Source organism: Phocoena phocoena, chromosome 4 (genome assembly GCF_963924675.1).
Source record: "Phocoena phocoena chromosome 4, mPhoPho1.1, whole genome shotgun sequence".
Lineage (NCBI taxonomy): Eukaryota > Metazoa > Chordata > Mammalia > Artiodactyla > Phocoenidae > Phocoena > Phocoena phocoena.
The window spans coordinates 11,038,344-11,060,005 of NC_089222.1; the positions used below are offsets into that span (position 1 = coordinate 11,038,344).

Sequence of the window (21,662 nt, forward strand, 5' to 3'; positions counted from 1 at the left end):
TGTCCCCTGCTTTGGCAGGCCGACTCCCAACCACTGTGCCACCAGGAAGCCTGCGAGTTGCCATTAAGATGAAAAGTGATGCGTTCAGAGACTCTGGGTTTACAGGGAAGGAGGAGGCAGAGGAAGAAGTGACAAGAAAGCACAGCTTTGGGATCTGCGCACAGGACAGATATCCAGGGAGGTCACACATCCGCCCATCTGCCTCTCCTTCACTCCTGGCACTGGGAAATGTCACCAGTGAAAGCAGTGCTGGGAAGAAGGAATCGCTCACATCAATCCAGCAGGCAGGCACGGAGCAGTCACCCTTTGCAGGGTGGGGAGGGGTGGGGAGAGGCTCAGAGGTGAGCATGAACCCAGGAGGGGCCTCTCTGCTCCACCCTCTAAAGAGAGCTTCTCGTTCAAATGCAAATTCCTGGGCCCCAACCTCCAGGATTCAATATTGGGGGGCGAAGCAAAGAAACTGCACTTTACACAAGTGTCCCTAGGAGACTCTGACCACACTCGTAGGAAATCCTGCTGCGATGACAGCTCTGTGGTCGTCTGAAGGCAGGATGGGGTAATGGGCACCTGAGACGGTGGGGTGTGGTGAGACAGCCGGTTCGCACAGACTGCCTGCTTGTTTAGCCTTCCTGCCTGAGTTGGCCTAGTTGTCACTTTTGTGATCATCCCTCTACCCTCCCTTACCATCAGCAAAGGTTCCTTTTGAGGGAATTAAGAAGGATGGGGCGGGGGGGGGGGGCAGGCTGGCCCACCAACAATGACCTTGCTACTTCTTGGCTTCTGTGGCTTCACTGTTAGTTAATTAAAGTGCCCGGGAGAGCATCTGGTGATTCTTAGAAGAGGAAAGAGGCCGAGGGTCCCAAAGGAGTTAAGGGTTCACGTGTCTCACCTTCAGAGAGGTCACTCTTCACCTTCCAAGTGAGGCATTAACTCTCCCCCTTGAAACGCACGCTGACAGGCTGCATGCAACTCATGCATCCGTGCCATCGCAGGGGATTACTTATTTGATCTTCTCTTTTTAGGTGACTGTAATCAGGCCATTCCAAAATTGCTCCTTAGGCAACTGATCTGAGGTCACTGTATTCTCGAACCCGTGGGGCTATCGGGGACGCATACAACTCACTGTCACTTAGAAGGAGGAAAATGAGCCAGAAAGAAGTCGAGTGACTAATGTAATACCACACAGCAAGACATGGTACAGGGGGGCCAGGGGCCTGTGCTGGATCCCCAGGGAAGAACCCCTTACTTCTGTAAACTGGGGCTGAGAAACAGCCTGACATAAGCGAAGACAAAAGTTATAGGCTCCCAGGCTTCCTTTTGCAAACACTGTTAACAGAACACTGTGAAGTGTTTTCAGAATGACTCGTACAGATGATTTTACGTTTGCTGTGTTGAGCCAGACAATGATGTGAGCAAAGCAAGTGATGGATGGTGACAGGTTACTTATCCGGAAACCTTCCCTGCTAAGAACACACTGCAATCCCAGGAGTTTGCAAAACAACAGAGGCCTCTGAGCAATGTCATGTAGGTCTGCCTGGCATCCTGCTTGTTCTCCTCACACAGACGCGTCAGGCTCTCTCTGCTTTGAGGTAAGATAAATCTATCAAGCTTGGTCCCAGGGGAAAGGCCGGCAGACCAGAAGCAGCAAATCAGAAAGAGAACAAAAGAGTCATGTACAAACAGGCGGTGGGAAATGCAGCACGAACTGTAGGAGCAGTAGGGAGCGAAAGCCGAAGGAAAGGAGATGGAACTAAACTATGACCCCTGGGATGGGATCTGAACAGGAAGCCCCAGTGCACAGCGTAAGGGCCCTGAAAACTGAAGGCTCCTGGGGGCATCGCTGCATTAACCACAGCAAATAACCACCCTGGGTCATCGCAAGTTCAAATTACTCTTGGCAGCCCAATTTAAGAAAGCAGAGATGTGTAGAATCCATTACAGAAAATTTTCCAGTAAGCAGATTAAAATGAAGGGCAATTAAAGCTTTTGTTATTTCGAAAGCTGCCTTCCATCCCACTTTACTCAGTAATGATGCACCCCTGTCATGCATGGGAGCCCCTCAGAGCTTTCAGAATAGAAGCTTCTGCTTCTTTCCCTGGAAAGAGCAGGGACCCGACTCTCCTGCCAGAAGAGGAGCCAGGCTCTCGCCCACTGGGTGCAGACACCACCTCTGAACCTGGCCTGCACAGAAAGCCAGGGTGGCAGGGGTCCCGGGCAGTAAGCACCTGTCTCACCCACCTGGCCCCAAGCCTGGTGGGCGTGGCCACGCCTCCTCCAGGACCACGCAGGTCAAGGATTCCTGTCGCAGCTTCCACCGCTCCATCTCTTCCTCTTTCTTAAACTTAGTAAATTAAATTAAGTTTAAATTTAGCAGTGATTTAATGTTTGGCAGAAGGATGCATACACCTAGTTTAAAGATAAAGAGTTGTCACCAATCCCCCCTCTCCACAAGCGGTTAACATTCAACCCCTTTAGCTGAGTTTGTTTCCTTTTTGAGTATCCACGCCCCTATTGCTAAGTAACAGGCATATACTGTTTAGATTTTTTGCCCCAAGCATTACTTGTTAAACTGCCCAGATGAAGGATGAGAATTTGGCTATTTTCAAGCTCCCCACCGTCAGGACTCTCGGCCGTCTGGGACCTAGCTGCTCCTGAGTCCAGCTTTCGGACAGCTCTCCCCTTTTATTCCCACCTCTACCCCGACCCCCAGAGGCATCTGCTGCCACCGGGTCCCAGCCTGCTGGGGTCTCCACGAAGTCAGACTGTGCCCCCATCCCCACCAGCTTCAGGCTCAGCTTTCTTGAGTCAGCTAAGTCAACTTTCCTTTTCCTGTTTCCAAAATTTTGTTGCTCCCATTTTCTTTGTCCTTGTAAGTTTTTTATTAAAAAAAAAAAAACCCTACTGTCATTTTAATGAGGCTCAGAAAGGAGTGGACCTTCAATGCATGTGTTAATGCACCATCTTGGACAGGAAGTAAGCTATTGTCAGGAAATAAGTCATTGATTTCTTTTTTTCTTCCCAGAGAACAAATGCTTTTCCATTTAAATTCACCTGATGAAAACATCCAATGCACCGAAGCAAAGCAGTCTGGACTACCTCCTAGATCATCTTCCTATTCTTTACGGAACAGATCGATTCAGTGACTAACTAAAATTCAAACACAGGCTTCTGTTTTGGGGCCATTGAAGGAGAGAAAGAGCTAGACATCAGAAAGTGGAAAAGATGTTTCCCCTGAAAGAATCCAGCTAATCTTCTATCAGCTTTTATAAACTTTTGAAAAAGAACTTGTATGAACTTTTACAATGCTTCTCCCTCTGGAGATTCCGGCCCTGCCCCCGCCCCCGTGTGTGTTCCTTTCCATCACCCACTTGGATACTTCCTGGGAGAACAAGCATTTTTTAGACCCAGTAGGACGTGTGCTCGTTACTTCACACAGACCCGTTCTCGCACGGCCGTACCATCCACCACTTCTCTGTCTTTCTCACTCGCATGGCAGCCTAGATCCACTCATCCCACATCCCTCCCCGCGATCCCAACATTCAGTCCATCCCTGTCGCTGGCACCACTGGCCTCTGGCTCTGAGCAAATGCTCCACATCCTGCCCTTCCTGTCCCCCACTTCTACCGCACCCAAGAGCCGGTGCCACGCACCCTTCTCAGTGGAAAACACTCCTCCACCCCAGGATGCGTCCACACGCCACGGCTCTCCCTTTCCAAGGTCAAGTGTTTCACAGCCACGCTTGATTCCTGCCCCCCTCACTTCCTGCATCCTTTATCCTGGGCTCATCTTTTAGCATCTTTCTCTTCGCCTCTTCACTGGATCTTCCATATTCCTAGGAACATGGTTTTCTTATTAAGATTTCCCTTTAACCCACCAAACTTCTGTGCTGGCATATTCTCGTCTTAAAAGAGTGGGCTACACAGCCTGCCCCAACTGCCCCTCACCTGGCTGTTCTCACCTCCCTTCCTTGGTCCCTTTGGGTCCCTGTCTGCTGCGCGAGCAGCTTCCTGGTCCACCTTGGCTGTGGGTCTTCACTTACCGGCGTTCCTCACCGGCCTCAGTCTCTCCTCCCAATAACGGCCTCAGCAGACTCATTTCTAGCTCCAAAAAATCAGTTACACAGCGGGGAGTCTGAACCTGTCCCAACTGGGCGCACTTTTCAACACGGGACTGGAGGCGGGTGGCGTGTAACTCCTTATTTTCAGTTATTTACGTGAAGGTTGATCTAATAAGAATATAGGTTTGTGTTTAAAAGTGTGGAATACTTCTAAAATAATCCTCTCCTCCAGCACTTGGGTGACCTATACCTTCGCTTTGTCATTGCAAGATTAAAGATCTGCAAGCAGAACAATTACTCACCAAAAGTAAAATCTTATGCAAATGCTATTGAGCCCAACACAAATGAGCAACTCTTCAGATGACTAAGAACGATATGCCTTACGATAACTGTAAACATAAGAAACAAAGGTCAAGAGACTCTAAAATAAGCACTTGGGACAACAGAAGGGCTGTGTAGGCGGTCGGCAGTAATTATGAAACCGGGAGATGATCGTTATGTGCTTCTGAAGGGCTTTCAACCCGAAGCAACTCAGACCATTACACAGCGGTTGTCCCCACGCCTACCTCCCCAAGCAAAACCCTTAACAGACAAGACTCTTCAGCTTTTCAAATACAAGCAAATACATCCCTTACTGAAATCGAACAGAAAAACAACATGAAGCTGCATGATGCCAGACGTTATCAAATTTCATAAGCCAAGGCAGTTGCAAAGAATTGCCAATAACTCAAATTGTTAAATGAATAGCCAGTTCTTTTTTTCCGGTAAATTGTGGTTTCAGATTCTAACGGTCCACAATTCTCATAGCAATACATGCATTTAATAGAATCGAATGCTTCATAAAAGTCAAATCACATTTAGCCAGTTAGTATCTGAGCGACTCTGCTGTGCAGATGTTAGAACAGATGTCACGGGTAAAACAGAGAGTCACTCAGCATGCAAGCCTGGTGCACAGGAGGTCACTGTCCCGTTTGGAAGATGGGACACGTTAATAAAAGACACAGTGACCGAAGAGGCTTGATCGGCTGAACCAGATACACGTCTGAAGGGCTGAATGGAATGGGTCCGAACACACATCCCAGAATCAGGAAAACCCCTGGGAGACTAATGAGATGAGAAGAAGACAAGGAAAGACTGGCAGAGTGGAGGGAGACAGAGGTCCTACCTTGTGGAAATCTAAGTGGAAACACACAGGGGATGGCAGAGGAGGCGGGGCAGCCCAAAGCCCGGCTGGACAAACAACCTCACGTCTTCCTCACTGTTCCCGACAACCTCCAGCGGGTCCTGCCCACAACAGTCCTCTGCACACAGCTATTACGGTGGTCACCTGAAAGCTCAGCTTCTCTCCCCTTCCACTAAAAAACCAGGGGTTCCCCACTGCCTCACAAGCCGAGTTCAGGCTCCTGAGTCACACACAGTAAGTACTCAATGCGTCTGACTGTGCGTGGTTACTTCCATACGTCCTGTTTGATTTGAAGGTTCTAGAAGACAAAAACCAATCTTCCTTATTTTTTTTAAATATTTTGGTATGTAACAGCTCTTACAAGTATCTTAGGCATAGTACAAGTTCAAAACATATTTATTAAATAAACGAACAGACGACTTAATTAATGCTTTTTAATATAATGTTGGCAAAGTGGGTGGGCCAGTTGGCAATGACTTTGCATAGGAAGTTAGAAGTTTAGATTTGGTCAGCTACTCAATGATTTTGTATAGGGTAGTGACGTGATAAAAAGTGGTATTTGACGTAACTTGCTTTAATTGTGGTCGTAAGTGTCCCAGAAAGGGCTAGAAGTAGAAAGATTACTTTGCTAAGAATATTTTGCTAACAAGATGAGGATTTTTGTCTCTTGATTAGTCACTAACGTGCATATTCTTCCATAAACACCAAAAGAGAAATTGTCGCATGTATCTTTGCCTTTCATCTATTTTAAACGAGTTCATTTCTGAGATAAGAGATGATTTTTTTTTACGGCTAGGTAACAGTTATGGCCTCTGGATTTGAAAGAACAGAAACCAAAAACCCTAGAAATTAAGGACAGATACTCTTATTTATGAATTACAAATATTCTCCACATTAGAACCTTCCAAATTGACACTCAAAATTTGAAAACTGAAAGAATTGCATTTTGCCTATTCTTATTACAATGCAGAACACTTGACTGTTTGGTTTTATCACAGCTAAAAATTACTGAGACGGTTGTTTATGTAAGTTGAATTTTGTAATCTAGTATAGCATTTGGTTGTGAAATGAATGAATTCCTCAGCATGTGGAAAGGCCAGTGCATTAACAATTTCAAGAGGCTGTAACTGGTGCCCACGGAGGTGGAAGAGATTTAGCGCAGAGGATCTCAATCTGGGCTGTGGCTTAGAAATGCTCAGGAACCTTTAACAGCTATGAACGCTTAAGCCACACCCCAGACCATGTCAATATATTGTAAAAGCTCCCCCCAGGTGAGTCTATTATCCAGGCTTGAGAACCAGTGAATTAGTATTTTCTTTAGCCATGAAGAAATACTTTTTATATCTGGTTTTCTTGATATAGTATCAAAAAGGTGAAATAGCTCAGGGGCAAACTACTAACTTTATTTTAAAGAAAAGAAACAAATTCTCACTCACCTGCTTTCTGACAGTGTACAATCTTTTCATACACAGCGTCTGCATTTTCAATCAACGCCTTGAGGGACTGGATCATCTGCAGAGGAAACATCCAGACAGGAGGTCACACAGACAGCTGGACACAGGAGGGCGCGCTCTCAGGCGCGAGGCTCTTCCCCCGACGCGGCTGACGGGATGCGGCGACTCGTCCCTCCATCTGACGTCCCACTACTCAAGTTCATGTGTGTACATGTTAAATGATACAGTCATACCTCCCCACACAAGGGCTTAGACCAGACTGTGATGAGTATATTCCTCGGGTGGCTAGGCTTGCACAACACTGGATTTGAACCTCAAGCCAGTACCTGAGCTCGTTTCAGTGTGAAAAGCTACAAATAAATATGTGTGCACATCCAATCTGTCCTTCATTTTAACAAGACCTCCTGCGTGACCTCATGGAAAGCTCCAGCCCCTACATGCCTTTCTCACCTCAGCCAAGATGCCTCCATCTGAATCGGTTTAAAGCTTTGGTTGAGGATCCAAAAACAGCATTTCTTTGATGCATCACTAATGCTCTCTCTCAAACAAGTAGTTTTAACGTGCCTATCAGGGATTTAAAAAATTCAGTGTTGACTTCTTGTTCTAAATTGTATGTCCTTATTTTAGGAGCCGCGCCTGAATTAAGAAAAAGGAACAGGGTACATACAGCTGACCAATTATTTCACTCACCAAAATGCTGGGGAAAGATCTGTCTGAAGTAAACTTTTTGACTCTAAAATCACTATGAAAATGGGATGGCCGGATTCAGTTCTCATGGCTCAAATGGGGACAATTATGATCCTTGCCATAACTGTAGACTCGTTTTTAATTTAATTTTTATTTTATATCAGAGTATAGCTGATTTACAATGTTGTGTTATTTTCAGGTGAACAGCTAAGTGATTCAGTTATACATATACATGTATCTATTCTTTTTCAGATTCTTTTCCCATATAGGTTATTACAGAATAGTAAGTAGAGATCCCTGTGCTATACAGTAGGCCCCTGTTGATTATAAGCTTTTTGTATTTAAATATTTCATATGATAATATTACTCATCTCTTTTACAGGGCCATTCTATTTTGTATAACAAATACCAATCCATCATTGTTTATTCCTTTAAATTCTGCCTTGTTTTTCTTTATAGTATTTATCACTAGCTGCCTTAGTAATTATTTTATAGAAACTAAATATACATAGGTTGAATTATTTATATAACTCGAAGAACACCATATTTTATTAGTTATACTTATTTAAACTAAAGCATCATCAACACGCCTCTTAAGAAGTACACCAGATTCTTAAAGTGAGTCACACAGCATTTATCAACTTCCACTGTTCTAAGAAAATTACAGTAAACACTGTGAGGTTTGAAGGCCAAAGCAGGTGTTCATTTATGCCTTCATTCATTATTCATGGAAGGTGTCCTGTGGGCAGCCGCTGAGCAGAAATGGGGGGCAGGGTGACCTACAGGACACAGCCCCTGTCTTCAGGAAGTGCACAGCCCAGGGGCACGGCTCCCACTTAGGAATTCGGTATTTTCACATTCGTTCTTCAAGATCTGAGTCATTCCTGCAAATTTAAATATTCTACTTTACAGCTTGACATATTGAACAGGCAGTGATAAAAATGAATAGTTCAGAACTCAATTACACTGACAGAAAGTCATTTGTACCATTACATAATTTGCATACTGAAAAGGTTCACACCATCATCAGTAACCTTCTTCAGCTCTGAGCCGAGCCAACGAGAGGCATCACAAAGTAAGGACTTCCCCCAGCGGGGATGGTGGTTGTCACAGCTCAGTATCAAAGAACTGGCCAACCGTGCCGCCACCATTCAGACAGGGGGAAAAAGCAACAAAATGAACCTGGTCACGAGACAAGTGGGCAGGACAGGAGCAGTAACAGAAGGAAAGCAAGAGAACAAAACAGCAGCATTCAGGCCAGACTCACGCATCCCAACAGCCTGCGGGCGAAGGTGGTCAAAACAGATCGACATCCGGGCTGGGGTAGGCGCAGAACAAGCACAGATTTACATGGGTTCCTCAGCTCTGTCATCTAGGACAAGGTATTAAACATCATGGAGCCATAATTTCCTACCTGTAAACTGAGCTGAATAAAAGACATTATGAGGGCTCATAATATTGTGGGGATTAGAGGAGAGGATGCTTGCGGCTGGAACTTGCCAATGGTGAAGTCGCAGTGGACTCCGCACTCACCCGGGGGCCCGGCAGAGCTCCTTCTGGAAGCCCCCAGTTAGCTGAATGAGTGTGCCTTCCTGTCCTGCTCTCCTTGGCAATGTTGTACACACCCATTACTGACACTAGTTTTGTTGACAAGCCTGGTGTGAAGAAGCTCAGAGGAACAACAAATCGCACTATTACTCAAGAAGCATCTTCCAGTTTAAAGTATCGCCAAAGGTTAAAGAGTGCTGCACCTTTTAACTGTAAAAGACACGAAAGGCTTCAGAAACGCACACGTGCACCTCCAGGGGCTAGAGAAGGACGCTGCCCTGCCCCTGTGCTCTGTGATGCCGGAGGACTGATCCTTTACTCTGGGGACAGTCATGCGCTGAGGCTGCACGTGTGGGACCCTGAGGTCGGTGCTGAGAACGCATGAAGAGCAGAATGACCCGGGGCCACGAGCAAACAGCAATCACATAAAACGTGGCAGTGCCACCGCTGCCCACGTGCTCCTGGGTGTGACAGTGAGATGCTCTAAGCCAGGGCAGGGTAGCGGGACAGTTCAATACTAAGTCTTTCTCCCGGTAATGGGGGTGAATGTGTCCCCCGACTTACGTGCAGTATATAAATTATGAAGGTGGCTAACACCCCAGGTGAAGGATGCAAACACAGTGAAAAGCCAGCCCCCCGGGTGTGGAAGTGACCAGCGGCAGGTCCCTGCAGAGCGTATCAGAGGGGATTCCAGAGGCAGTCAGCCCAGGAGAGGTGGGTACCTGCTAACCAATCAGCAACTTTCAGACACAGGAAGAAAGAAAACCCACCCAGACCTCAGCAGAGATGATTCACTTCCCCACACCTGTCATGGAATGAGCGCATCATTCCCTCTGGGAGGAGGAACTGCCAGTTTATATCTTTTTATAGTTGCAGGGTACATATTTATAATTAAGTTTATATTCTTGCCCACAGATTGAGTCCATTAACCCTCCACTTCTGCAATATTCGTGTGAGTTCTCCTCGAGTAAAGGGCCTGTCTAGGTGTTGTTCAGGGGACTCTCTGGCCTGTGGGCTCCTGTAAGCGCACTCGGTTAAAGGTCCAGTGGGCCGAGAGGGCAGGACCAGGCCAGGCCGGGCCTCCCTGCCTGCCTACCCGGCTGGCTGAGGTCTTGTTCTCGCACAGCTGACAACTATGACTGAATGCACTGCGGACACAGCAGGGAGACCGTGGAGGCACCGTCAGATCTAGGGGTGCTGCCACTTGGGCTGGGTCTGCCACTCTGTAACAAGGTGCAATTATAAACAGTACAAGTGTTGGCTGAATGAGTCAAAATGGAAGTATTTCAACGCCTCCTTGGCATCAGGTATGTACTTGGCGTCCTCCATTTCCTCTAATGCTCACCAAAGTCCACGGGAGGTAGGTGTTGGTGGTGCTGCTTTCACAGATGTGAACACTGATGACCCCAGAGCAAAGCCACTTTCCCAAGGTCACCTGCTGTGATGAGCAAAGGGATGCAACTAGTGAACAGGGGGACGGGGATTCCGCTTGACTCAAAGCCTCTGCTGTTTCCACGACACCAGGAAGGTCTTGACCACGGGCAGCAGCTGAACAGGAGGAAAGCGCTTTCCAACCAGGAGGACGGACAGAAGCATCAGGAAACGTCCTGGCTCCCGACAGGTGTTACACACAATATGTAGCATCATCTCAGCTACTGACACGGGCCCGGAAGTGTGTTTTTATAAAGTCATATTTCTATAAAGCACTTTGGGAAAACATTTTTTCAAATGACAACATTAAACAGTTTACTTGGCTCCACTGACCAATTCATTATTAAAAAACAGAAATCATTTATATTTCATGTGAAACCACTAGAATAAGCATCTCAGACTAGACAAAAGCAGATACGTGGGGAGTGCCATCAAGAGAAGAGTCAAAGGGAAAAACTGCTTTAAGTTATCTTGTTTTCTCTGTATACATTACGTTAATGTGTGACTATAACGCAAGGCCCGGTAGAGTGGCTGGTTTTATAAGCATGCTCTGCATTAATGCACATTTCATCGATTCACTTTAAATGCACTGCCGTAAGTCTCAGCACCGAAATCAGACATCCCGCCGCCGGCCCGAGTAACTTACCACGTGGACCCTCATATCGTTTACAAAGTACAAGATGCTTTCAAACAGCTGTTGTTAATGGATTTCACATTAGTGTCCAGTTCACAGTACCTCCTAAATTTCTGGAACAAATGCATTAGGATAATCTATAGATTTAACATAGCCCAGAAACCCATTTCATAAATTCGATCAACTCTAAGATACGGTTTTTTTTTTTTTTTTTTTAAATAATTTTATTTATTTATTTTTGGCTGCATTGGGTCTTCGTTGCTGCATGCGGGCTTTCTCTAGTTGCGGCGAGCAGAGGCTACTCTTTGTTGCGGTGTGCGGGCTTCTCATTGCGGTGGTTTCTCTTGTTGCAGAGCACGGGCTCTAGAACGCAGGCTCAGTAGTTGTGGTGCATGGGCTTAGATGCTCCTTGGCATGTGGGATCTTCCTGGGCCAGGGCTCGAACCCGTGTCCCCTTCCTTGGCAGGCGGATTCTTAACCACCATGCCACCAGGGAAGCCCCTAAGATAAGGTTTTAATATAGGTCTCAAGAAGATGGAAAGTAGGAAGTTTCAACTAAAGGCAAAGTAAAAATTAAAATTCATATTTTATTAAGCTGGAAGGAAACCAGAAATGCCTTCTGTAAGAATGCCCTGTTTTGAAAGTAACTCCCCATGTTAGTATAAGGCAAACGTCTCTGTTTATAGGTGTGATTATGAGAACTATTACTATATTAATATATTTTATATTACTAGATTTCTGTAGACTCTTTATTTTCTGTTTTGCAACCTGTGCTACACAGCCCTACAAAGTGAGTCTGTTCACCAACGCTGAGAACGTAGAGAAAATAAAAACGAAATTCCCTCTGGAATCTGTCAGCTTTGGTGCTTTTTTTCTGTGTTCTTGAAAGTAACGTCCTCAATTAACAATGCTACTTTTGTCTTTAACACTTTACAATAATTATTACTGTATGGGTGAAGAATTTTTGAACCAAATGCGGGAACTCTGGGATCCGAGCCTTCTAAATTGAAATGCAGAGGTAACGTTTCCTTTCGCGAAAGCTTCCAAGTACAGCAAAATGTCACAGAGTTGAACTAATGGAAGAGAAACCATTTATAAAGTTATTGTTGGGAATTACAACATAGCTTTTTAATACTTGAAAATAATATAAAAATCACACATTTGAACTGGGGCATAAAAGTTGCACAGCTGTGGCGGTCTTTAGGCAGCTGCAGGCTGCAGTTAAAGCCCCTCCACCTCACACAGGCCGCTGTGCGGGCACCCTCCCGGGGCTGAGGCGTTCCAGATCAGCGTCCCTTCCAGCAAGGTCACTAGGAAAACACTCTATAAACAAAAAACCGCTTCCAGAGTAATCTGTCCTTGTTTCCTCATGAAACCTGACTTCTACATTTTTCACCGTGCAAATTATAGGAAATTACAGAAAAACAACCTATATAATAGAAAAATGAGAGAAATAACTCTGCCAGGCAAATATCAAATGATATCACTTATATGTGGAATCTAAAAAATAAATGATACAAATGAACTTATATACACAACAGAAATAGACCCAAAGACAGAAAACAAACTTATGGTTACCAAAGGGGAAAGGGCAGAGTTATGGATAAATTAGGAGTTTGGGGTTAATATACATACACTACTATGTATAAAATAGATAAACAAGAACCTACTGTACCGCATAGGGAACTACACTCAATATCTTATAATAATTTATAATGGAAGAGAATATGAAAAAGAATATATATACAGAATATATATGTATAACTGAATCACTTTGCTGTACACCTGAAACTAACATGACATTGTAAATCAACTACACTTCAGTTAAAACATAAAATTTTTTCAAAAAAGGAAAGAACTCTGCCATTTAGAGAACACTACTGGATTGTTAATGAATACGTAGAGAGGAGTGTACGTGGCCGCTGCCACATACCGACCCCCTTGCGGGTGTGATGGGAGGCGCCAGGACAGAGATCCATGTGCAATATCGTTAGGCTCTCTAGACATTTCCTCTTGCGTTAGAGGAAAGTATGGAACGTGGCTAGAAAAGGGCCAGATTGGATGCGATACAGAATTACGATTTTTTTTTTTTTTTCGATACGCGGGGCTCTCACTGCTGTGGCCTCTCCCATTGCGGAGCACAGGCTCCGGACGCGCGGGCTCAGCGACCATGGCTCACGGGCCCAGCCGCTCCGCGGCATGTGGGATCTTCCCAGACCGGGGCGCGAACCCGTGTCCCCTGCATTGGCAGGCGGACTCCCAACCACTGCGCGACCAGGGAAGCCCCCGGAATTACGATTTTAAGCTGAGATGTGCTGTGATCAAGGTAGAATTTCAGGCTCTGAACGAAGAGTAAGGAAGGAATGGGGGATGGGGGTATGAAAGGGGGGCAGGACGCAGGGGGGCTGGGAAAGAGAGATGGGCTGGAGAGGGTACATCGGGAAGGACAGAGCAGGACCCGGTGACTGATGTGCTGTGGACACAGAAGGAAGAGCCAAAGACAAAGAGGGTAAACCGGACAGACGAGGAGGCTGTGCCGCACCCGACCGCTGCAAAGCTTTTCCAGGTTTACACTGGGTCTCTAAGGTGTTAACTCATCCCGGAAGTGGAGTTCCGCCCCAGCTGAGCAGAGGAGTTGGCAGTGAACGGGGCAGTCTTTTGAGGATCCGTAGCAGCAGCTAGAAACCGTGGGAAAGCTTGGTTCTAGGGCTGGAAAATCGGAAGTTTTCTGCACCAAGGTAGCAGCTGAGATGAAAGAATGTCTACATCTCTGAGGGAGGAATTTTAAAGCTAAATGAGATGAAAACATCACAGCAACACTGCAGATAATAATAAGCAGAGGGAAGCTGTGTAAGAGACACAGAAGGAGTGGTCAGAGGGGCAGGGACAGAACAAGGATGTTGAACATTTCCAGGGGTGGGAGGAGAGTTTCTGGAAGGTCTACAGTGTTAGGAGCTCCGGACTCGGTCATTTGGTAACTCTGGACAATAAGATGGCAGTACTGACAGTTCCGCTGTGTGACAGACATATTCCTAAAAATCACCGCACTATAAAAAAACCTGTGTGATAAAAAACGCAAGGTTTGTGGGGAAAATTGGGTCAGGGCACAACACTCAAAAATTCTGCCGTGACACATTACAAAAGGCAGGAGCAGAATACAAGTGATAGCACAGTCCTGCACATGTTACGTAGTTAAGGAATGCAAAAACGCAGCAGTGAGCGTGGCGTGTGGCACCTGACCTTGCAAAAGACCTGGAGGGAAGGGCTGCAGCTCTTGAGTTACTGTGAGTGATGGAAGGAGGGGGTCTGATGTCTGGTGAGAGGTTATAACTGAGATGCGGAGGGCGCAGTGCAGGACACACCCGGTGATCTGATGTAGCAGCTGGTGGGTGTGTGAGGTGGGTGTGTACATTCAATTCACCCAGGTGCAGTGTTCTGCGCTCGCTAGTGTTTCTTGCCGTCAAAACCGTGCACAGGTAAACACAAAATCCGCGTTCAGTTAAAATTATCCCTTACTGTATTGATCACATGCAAATAAATTTGCATGTTCAAAACAAGTGTTATAACTGACTATAAAAGGGAGAGTATTTCAAGATCTACGCAATTTTCTTGTGAAGTAAAGTTAAACTCTCAGTATCTATCACAGTCAACTGAAGTATGCTTTTGGCATCATATAAGACCTCCTCCACATTGTATTCAACCATTTTAACAACCATTCCTTGCCAGAGAAGAGATGCCAAGTGCTGTGTAAATCTGGAGCAAATTATGAGCTAAGAGTGACCCAGAGTCCACATTCAGGAAGCCAAGAACTCTCTAGCTTTTCAGCATGCTCTGATTCGTCATAAAGTTCACTGCAAAGCTAGGGTGGTATGTACCTAAGGGTGAGGCACGTAGCTCTCCTGTTACTTACCTTTTATCTGAGCTGTATGCTGAATCTTCATGCACTTTATTTCAGATCAAACCCTGTAAACTGAGATCCCATTTCACCTGTAATTATCTAGCTGAATTTTCACTTGATGAAAAGCCTCTCCTACCACAGTCAATGTCTCCATTGACTCTAAATCACTTCTTCTCACTCTAAATCAATATATAACCATATTCACACACTTAGAAAGGGCTGCATTTCACAGATTAAACTTCAAGTTTTAACTAACCAGTAGTTCCTGAAGTGAATTACCACGTCAATATAAAAGCAAAGAGACATTATGCTTATTATACACAGAGTAATACAGGTTTTACCTGTACTCATCTAAATAGCAATTTGGATTCAGTATAAAATTCATGGAAATAAACAGTATCATGTAGTCAAAACAACCAGTTTATTGCTCTAGGTGCTTTCTTTTCTCCTAGTTGCTTTGGTGCCTAGTGCACTTGGGATGGACCAAACGTTTACATTGTGGGTATTTCTGAGAGGCACTTCCAGCATTAGCCACTAGAAGTCCTTAGTAATACACATTTGTAGGCTGAAGGAGAGCAGAAAGGAGCAAAGACAGAGAAAACACCATAAAGAGGAAATTAAGGAGGGGAAAAAAGCACTATATAGAGGAATAAAAGAAAAAAGAACAATAAAATCACAGAGCCAGAGCTTAGAGGAATTAAAACAGTGAATGCACAAGGGTGATCTACCTTATTAAAAACCATCCTTCAAATCAGATAAGAAATTTTTATTTTATGCCGACAAGTTAATAAACTATAAAGCCACAACCAAACCTTTACGTGAAAGGAAGTCACTCATATTTCTAGATTAATTGAGACTTAGATTACTAGAAGTCTCCATGTTCCCAAATATATTTAAATAGGTCAGGGCTGGTGAAGCTCAGTAGTGCAGAATAGCACAGGGAAGATAGAAAAGGGCTCTGGAAAAGCTGGGAGTTCCAATAAACCAAGAGATTAGTTACGAGCTCAATGTACAGATTTTAAATGTTTATTCTACCATGAATTGTTGGCAAAGTTTTCAATGTTCTGCATAGTTTTAGTTTCAGAAGTACACAGAATGTCAACAAGTCGAAAAGAATTTTGGTTTTCTTCTTGTACTGCTTCTGCTGCCGTATGATACGATACTCAGAGAAAACGAAAACTGTTGAAAATTGAGCAACAAAACAGAACCCAAACTACCCTAAAAAGGAATTCCAACGCAACTATAAAACTATCCAGAAAAACTATGTAATAACTCCTACCACTTCACCTCATGCTGTGCTTTTTTCTGTGTAGACAGCACGTATATAGTAAGTTCACGTGCACTCAAATGATAATGACCCTCTTATTTCTCCATTTTATGACCAACCTCACACAATCAGAAGTTTCCTTAGGGAAGAACTCGGGATGTTACCTGTCATTTTACACGTGATGACTGTGGGAAGCCTTATTCCACATTCTCATGCTAAACAAGCTACTTTATAGCACAGGATGAATCATTCTGCACCACGGTGACCTCACGGGTGCACGCATACCCCATCCTCCCCAGGGCCCTTGGTCACAGGCAGCCTCTCAACGCTGTAAAACACTTCTCCGATTTTCTCAACTATAGTAGCGATGTGCTTACGTGACACCCTCGTACCATCTCAGCATGAAATTTAAGTGCACCTTGTGCTCAAATACCCGCTGTGGCCATGACGGCAGTAAAGGATATGAGTACGGGAGGGGCTTAGCAGCTGGGAAAGGAGCTTTCCACTAGGCCGGGAGGCAGCCAGGGTGTCCAGTAGGCATGCAGTCTACAGCCGGCCACTTGCTTCTGCTTCCAGTAAATGTCTGGGAGGAGGGAAAGGCGGGGCAGGGCACCACTGTGACTTCCCCAGTCTTCGAAGTTTTAAAGAATTTGAGTGCAGAGGCTACATCTTTGATGGAGGGGAGTGTCTCCAAAGAACTGATGAGACTGGTTTAAAACCTGGCCTAAGGGCTTCCCTGGTGGCGCAGTGGTTGAGAGTCCGCCTGCTGATGCAGGGGACGCGGGTTCATGCCCTGGTCCGGGAGGATCCCATGTGCCGCGGAGCGGCTGGGCCCGTGAGCCATGGCCGCTGAGCCTGCGCGTCCGGAGCCTGTGGTCTGCAACCGGAGAGGCCACAACAGTGAGAGGCCCGCGTACCGCCAAAAAATAAATAAATAAAAAAAACCTGGCCTAAGTCTTCCCTGCAGGAGAAAAGGGGAACTCGAGCTCGTTAAAGCCAACTACTCAGTGAGCAAGCTACTTCCGGAGACTGTATTAGGAACCTCTGGATGCTACGTAACTCTTTCAAGAGACCAAGGACCATTTAGAGTTCTGACATGCTCATTTAAAACTATTATTATGAGGGACTGCCCTGGTGGTCCAGTGGTTAAGACTCTGCCTTTCAATGCAGGGGGCGTGGGTCTGACCCCTGCTCAGGGAACAAAGACCCCACATGCCTCGGGGTGCAGCCAAGAATTTTTAAAAAAAAATAAAAATAAATAAAACTATTATTACGAAATTAATTAAATTTCAAAAGACACAGTTTGAATTAAACATAGTTCCGCTTTTATTACCATCTACTTATATCAAGGTTTTTCTCCAAGGGGATCAAGGTGATTTTCAAACTCCTAATTAACAGACGGTAATTCAATCATAGTCTTACTGTTAAGGTGTCCTTAGTTTCTCTCAGGTCTGTGATAGCTAAGTCTAGATGTTAGTTAATAGAGGAAAGCAATTGGAGACTTCTCTGTACTGAAGAGCATTATTTTTGAGCCCAGTAAAGAGTCTGCAGTACTCTGGAACAGCAGAGCTAGGAGGGGGGCAAGAACCACTCGACCAGCTACTACAATGTTTACGGCCTTTCTGGTGTCAACCACAGAACTCACAGGCTCCTGCATCTTCCCCTTTCTGAGTAGAGAGGCAACTCCCCACGCAAGGTGGTGGGAAACCTAACCTTCTGCTTTTCACTTTGCAACTTTAAACCTGCCTTTATGAAACGGAGTAACCACGTCTCCATATACAGCAAAGCTGCTATGGTGAAGTTCAAGTGATGCTAAGATATACACACAGAGAAGTCTTCGAGCACCAAGAGCTGCTTGTTTCTAGCCTTTGAACGCATACTGACATGATAATGAGTACCGTGTATTGAGAATTTCCCATGCCCTGGGCTACTTACATGTGATCTCAACCCCTGGGTGGCGGTGAGACCCTGCCCGTTCTACAGATGAAGAGGCGACGTGCCCGGTCACAGAGTGCGCACCAGAGCAGGGACTTCTCACGCTCAGGGCTCATATTCTTTGCTGGCACCACCATCCCCCAAGCCCCCACTCACCTACCTCCAGGGTGCAGGCAGGGTCCCCCTTCCTCCCCCAATTGCTAGTCCCAGCGTCTCTGTGCAAGAACGATCTTGTACACACGTGTTCACACCCATGCCCACCTACCCAGGGCTGTGTGAACTTACAACTGCACTCACGGAGATGTGTCCTTGGCAGAACACACCAGGGCACATGGCCTGTGCCCTGGGAGTCAGCTCACAACGCAGGTGAGAGAAGGACCAGCACAAAGCCTAGCCAAGGTGGACTCACAGCCCGCGGATACTGCGTGCGGGGTCCGGGTTTCCTTCCCCGGGTGTGGTACCCAGCAGGGCCCGCGAGCGTTGGGATGAGGGGTGTGACAACTGAGGGACGGTGGCGGTCTGGCATTCAGGGACTTCTCGTTTGGCCCACCAGGAGCCCATGCCCACCTGCTACCTCACGTGGCACTCAACTTCTCAGCATGCTTTGGAAAAGCATGAAACGCTCTTCGTATAGAAGCCATGTTCCCATCTCAGCGGCCTTTGCTGAATCAAGCAGCTCTCCTGTCTGGCCTCCTCTCCCCTTCATTCCTCAACCCTAGGGGTGTGTCCTCCTTAGGACCCATGAATCTTTAAGAGTAGGGCACTGCAGACAGGGCAAAGAACCCTCTGGTAAAGGGCAGGGAAGACTGAGGATCTGAATAAGAGGTAAATGGTCTGGGGACCTGAGACGCTCATAGCTTCCTTCCTCCCAGCTGTCCCAGGCCTGGCCTCCCGCCTCAGGCCCTGCCCTTCGCACAGGCATCTGGAGCTGTCCAGGAACCTCCTCTTCCTGGAACCGCACAGGTGCCACTTACCACCTTAGGACGGACACGGTGAGACCCTCTGGTACTGAGACTGGAAGGACAGTCACTCCACCCTCTAGCCGTCACCAGCCCCAAACCTAATGCTCCCAAGAAAGGCTTTCCGTGCACGCGTAAATGAGCCAAGTTCAGGGAAATGTAGGTACTCCGGGACCTAGATGTAGGGCGGGAAGGACACCTGATATCTGTGTCCTCTAGATCAAGGGCATTTTCTTTCACTCATTCATTCATTCACTCATTCGTTCATAAATATATTTTGAGTGCCTGCCCTGTGGCAGGCTCTGTCGTGAGAACACAGTGATGAGCGGGACACACAGGGTCGCAGCCACCCGGGGGTTCAGATCTGGGGGAGAGAGAGAGAGAGGTACCTTAAGAAAAGGAATCAAACCAACGAATGTATAATTACAGGTTGTGATGAGTGTAAGAAAGCAGCAAAGACCCTCCAGCCCCACCCCCAGCCACCGTGGGAGAGGGTCTGGGTTGGGGCTTCACCTCCAGGTGGAGGTGGAGAGAGCTTTAAATAGAATGTGGTTAGTACTGCCTGGATTTTATAATTCTAGAGAAAGCCCTCCTTCCCACCTTAGGGGAAGGTGAGAGGAAACTAGGGGTTTTCAGAAGAGATGCAGAGCCTGCCCACCGGCTCCACCCAATTCCCCTTTCTCTGCCCTCCCTTCCCCCTCCCCTAACAAGAAATGCTTGACCTGAGCACGGCTTAAACTCAATCCTTAGACGGCTCGTTTGTCGTGCCTCATTACCAAGCAGCGCAATCATGATTATACATCTCGCTAAACACATGTGAACTAAAGGTAGTTACAAATTTTACTGGATTATAACACAAGATTCTGGTCGACTGTCACCATTTTTTTGCTGCAGTAGCACGCTGTCCTCACGGGCATCGTAAGCAAACTGGAATTTTCACAGGCTTTCCTTTCCTAGTTCCCGCCTCTGGTGTTTATAGTTCTGACCGTCAAACACTAACAAGTAGTTTTACTTCTTCAGGGGTCCACTGCCTCTTCCGGGACAGAACTCAGGGGCCCTCCTCCTACTGGGGTAACAGAGTCAAATGATGTTCTATGGATCTACATTCAAATCGCACTAAGTACATTATTCAAAAAAGAAGAAGAAAGAAAACCTTTAAAGTCATGATTTAAGCTGGCCAAAGTGAATCTGGAAACCAGGGCATCAAAACACCCTAAGGACTTTTTCTGTGATCCTCTTTTTGCGGGGTTGGCAAACTTTTCCTGTGAAGGAGCAGACAGTAAATATTTTAGGCGACTGCTGTCACAATGTGAAAGCAGACACAGAGAATGTGTCATGAACGTGCTCCAACAAAATTTCCTTATGGACACAGAGGCTTGAATTTCATATGATTTTTACATGTCCTGAATTTTTTTTTTCCGACCATTTAATATGTAAATACCATTTTAAGCCTGCAGCCCATACACAAATGGGTGGTGCCGGCCAGGCCCACAGGCCAGCGTTGCCTGACCCTGCTCTAAAATGCCACACCATGCATCACTTGGTGAAACTGGACTAAAAGTATTCCAGAGAATATAGTTTGACATGCTACATGCACATTTTAGAACAGAACATGAAAAATCAAGTGCGGTTGGTATTTTAAAAGCATAAACGTATGTTATATGTAAACGAAGGAGAAATTTGGCCACAGAGAATCGTAACATTGGTCAAAGACTTTCACGGACTTATAACATAGCTAGACGTTAGTTTTAGGAAGTCAGCTAAAAATGAGTAACTACCATCTTGGTTACATTTAGCTAAATACTCAAAACAGCTATCTCTATTCACAAAGACAGATTTTTTTTTTTTTTTTTGGCTTTTGGCTTTTGGCACCAGATAAGTGATTATTCAAAGCTAAAATTATTTTGTGCCATATAATGCCATAAGTGATGGTAGCACTCCATTTAATCTCTCTCTGGTATAGGAGTATAATAATTATAAAGAAAACTAGAATAATCAACATTGGTTTCAAAGAAAATACTTCAAGATTTCCATAAGCAGATAAAGGGCTTCCTGTATAAAATCTGCACATAAAAATCTATAAGAGTTAGCCCTAAAGATGTGACTAATACTAAACGTAGTAGGGAAAGAAATGTTTTAAACTACGTAACATGTTATTTTTAAGTTAATTGATAATCAAGCTTGTAGAGTTAAACTTTTAACACATCATACTGTCCACCCACTGAGCTGACTGGGAGAGTAATTTTCTTATGGTTCAGAATTTTAAATGCCTTAAGTTAGAAAAGACTTAAAAACCATTATTAAGTGCTATTTTTATCCCCGATAAATTCATGTGGTAGTAAAATCAGATTTCTGCTGTCAAGGGTGGTTATTTTAGTGGGGTGAGTGGCATTAATTATTTCCTAGCAATCTGGGGGAATATAAGTGAACAGAATGAAAACCAGGAACCGTTAAAATAGAATAATAAGTGACAGTTCCTGCGGTCCCCACTGGCACAGCGGTTAATGTGTATGGCGGAGAGTTACCACCAGACGAGTGCCGCTTAGAGGGGTTTGGTGAGGCTGGGGGTGAGCCCTCCCCACTACACAAAAATAGAAATAATGAATCCG

General features: G+C 45.6%; 1 protein-coding gene across 1 annotated transcript in view; it reads right to left on the minus strand.

Annotated features, from left to right (window-relative positions):
• Positions 1–21,662, minus strand: part of PLCL2 (phospholipase C like 2) — a 202,205-nt gene that overhangs the window by 49,206 nt on the left and 131,337 nt on the right. The window contains exon 4 of the mRNA XM_065876327.1: positions 6,677–6,752. Within this exon, the coding sequence (XP_065732399.1) occupies positions 6,677–6,752 (76 nt within the window). The remainder of the gene's footprint in view (positions 1–6,676; positions 6,753–21,662) is intronic.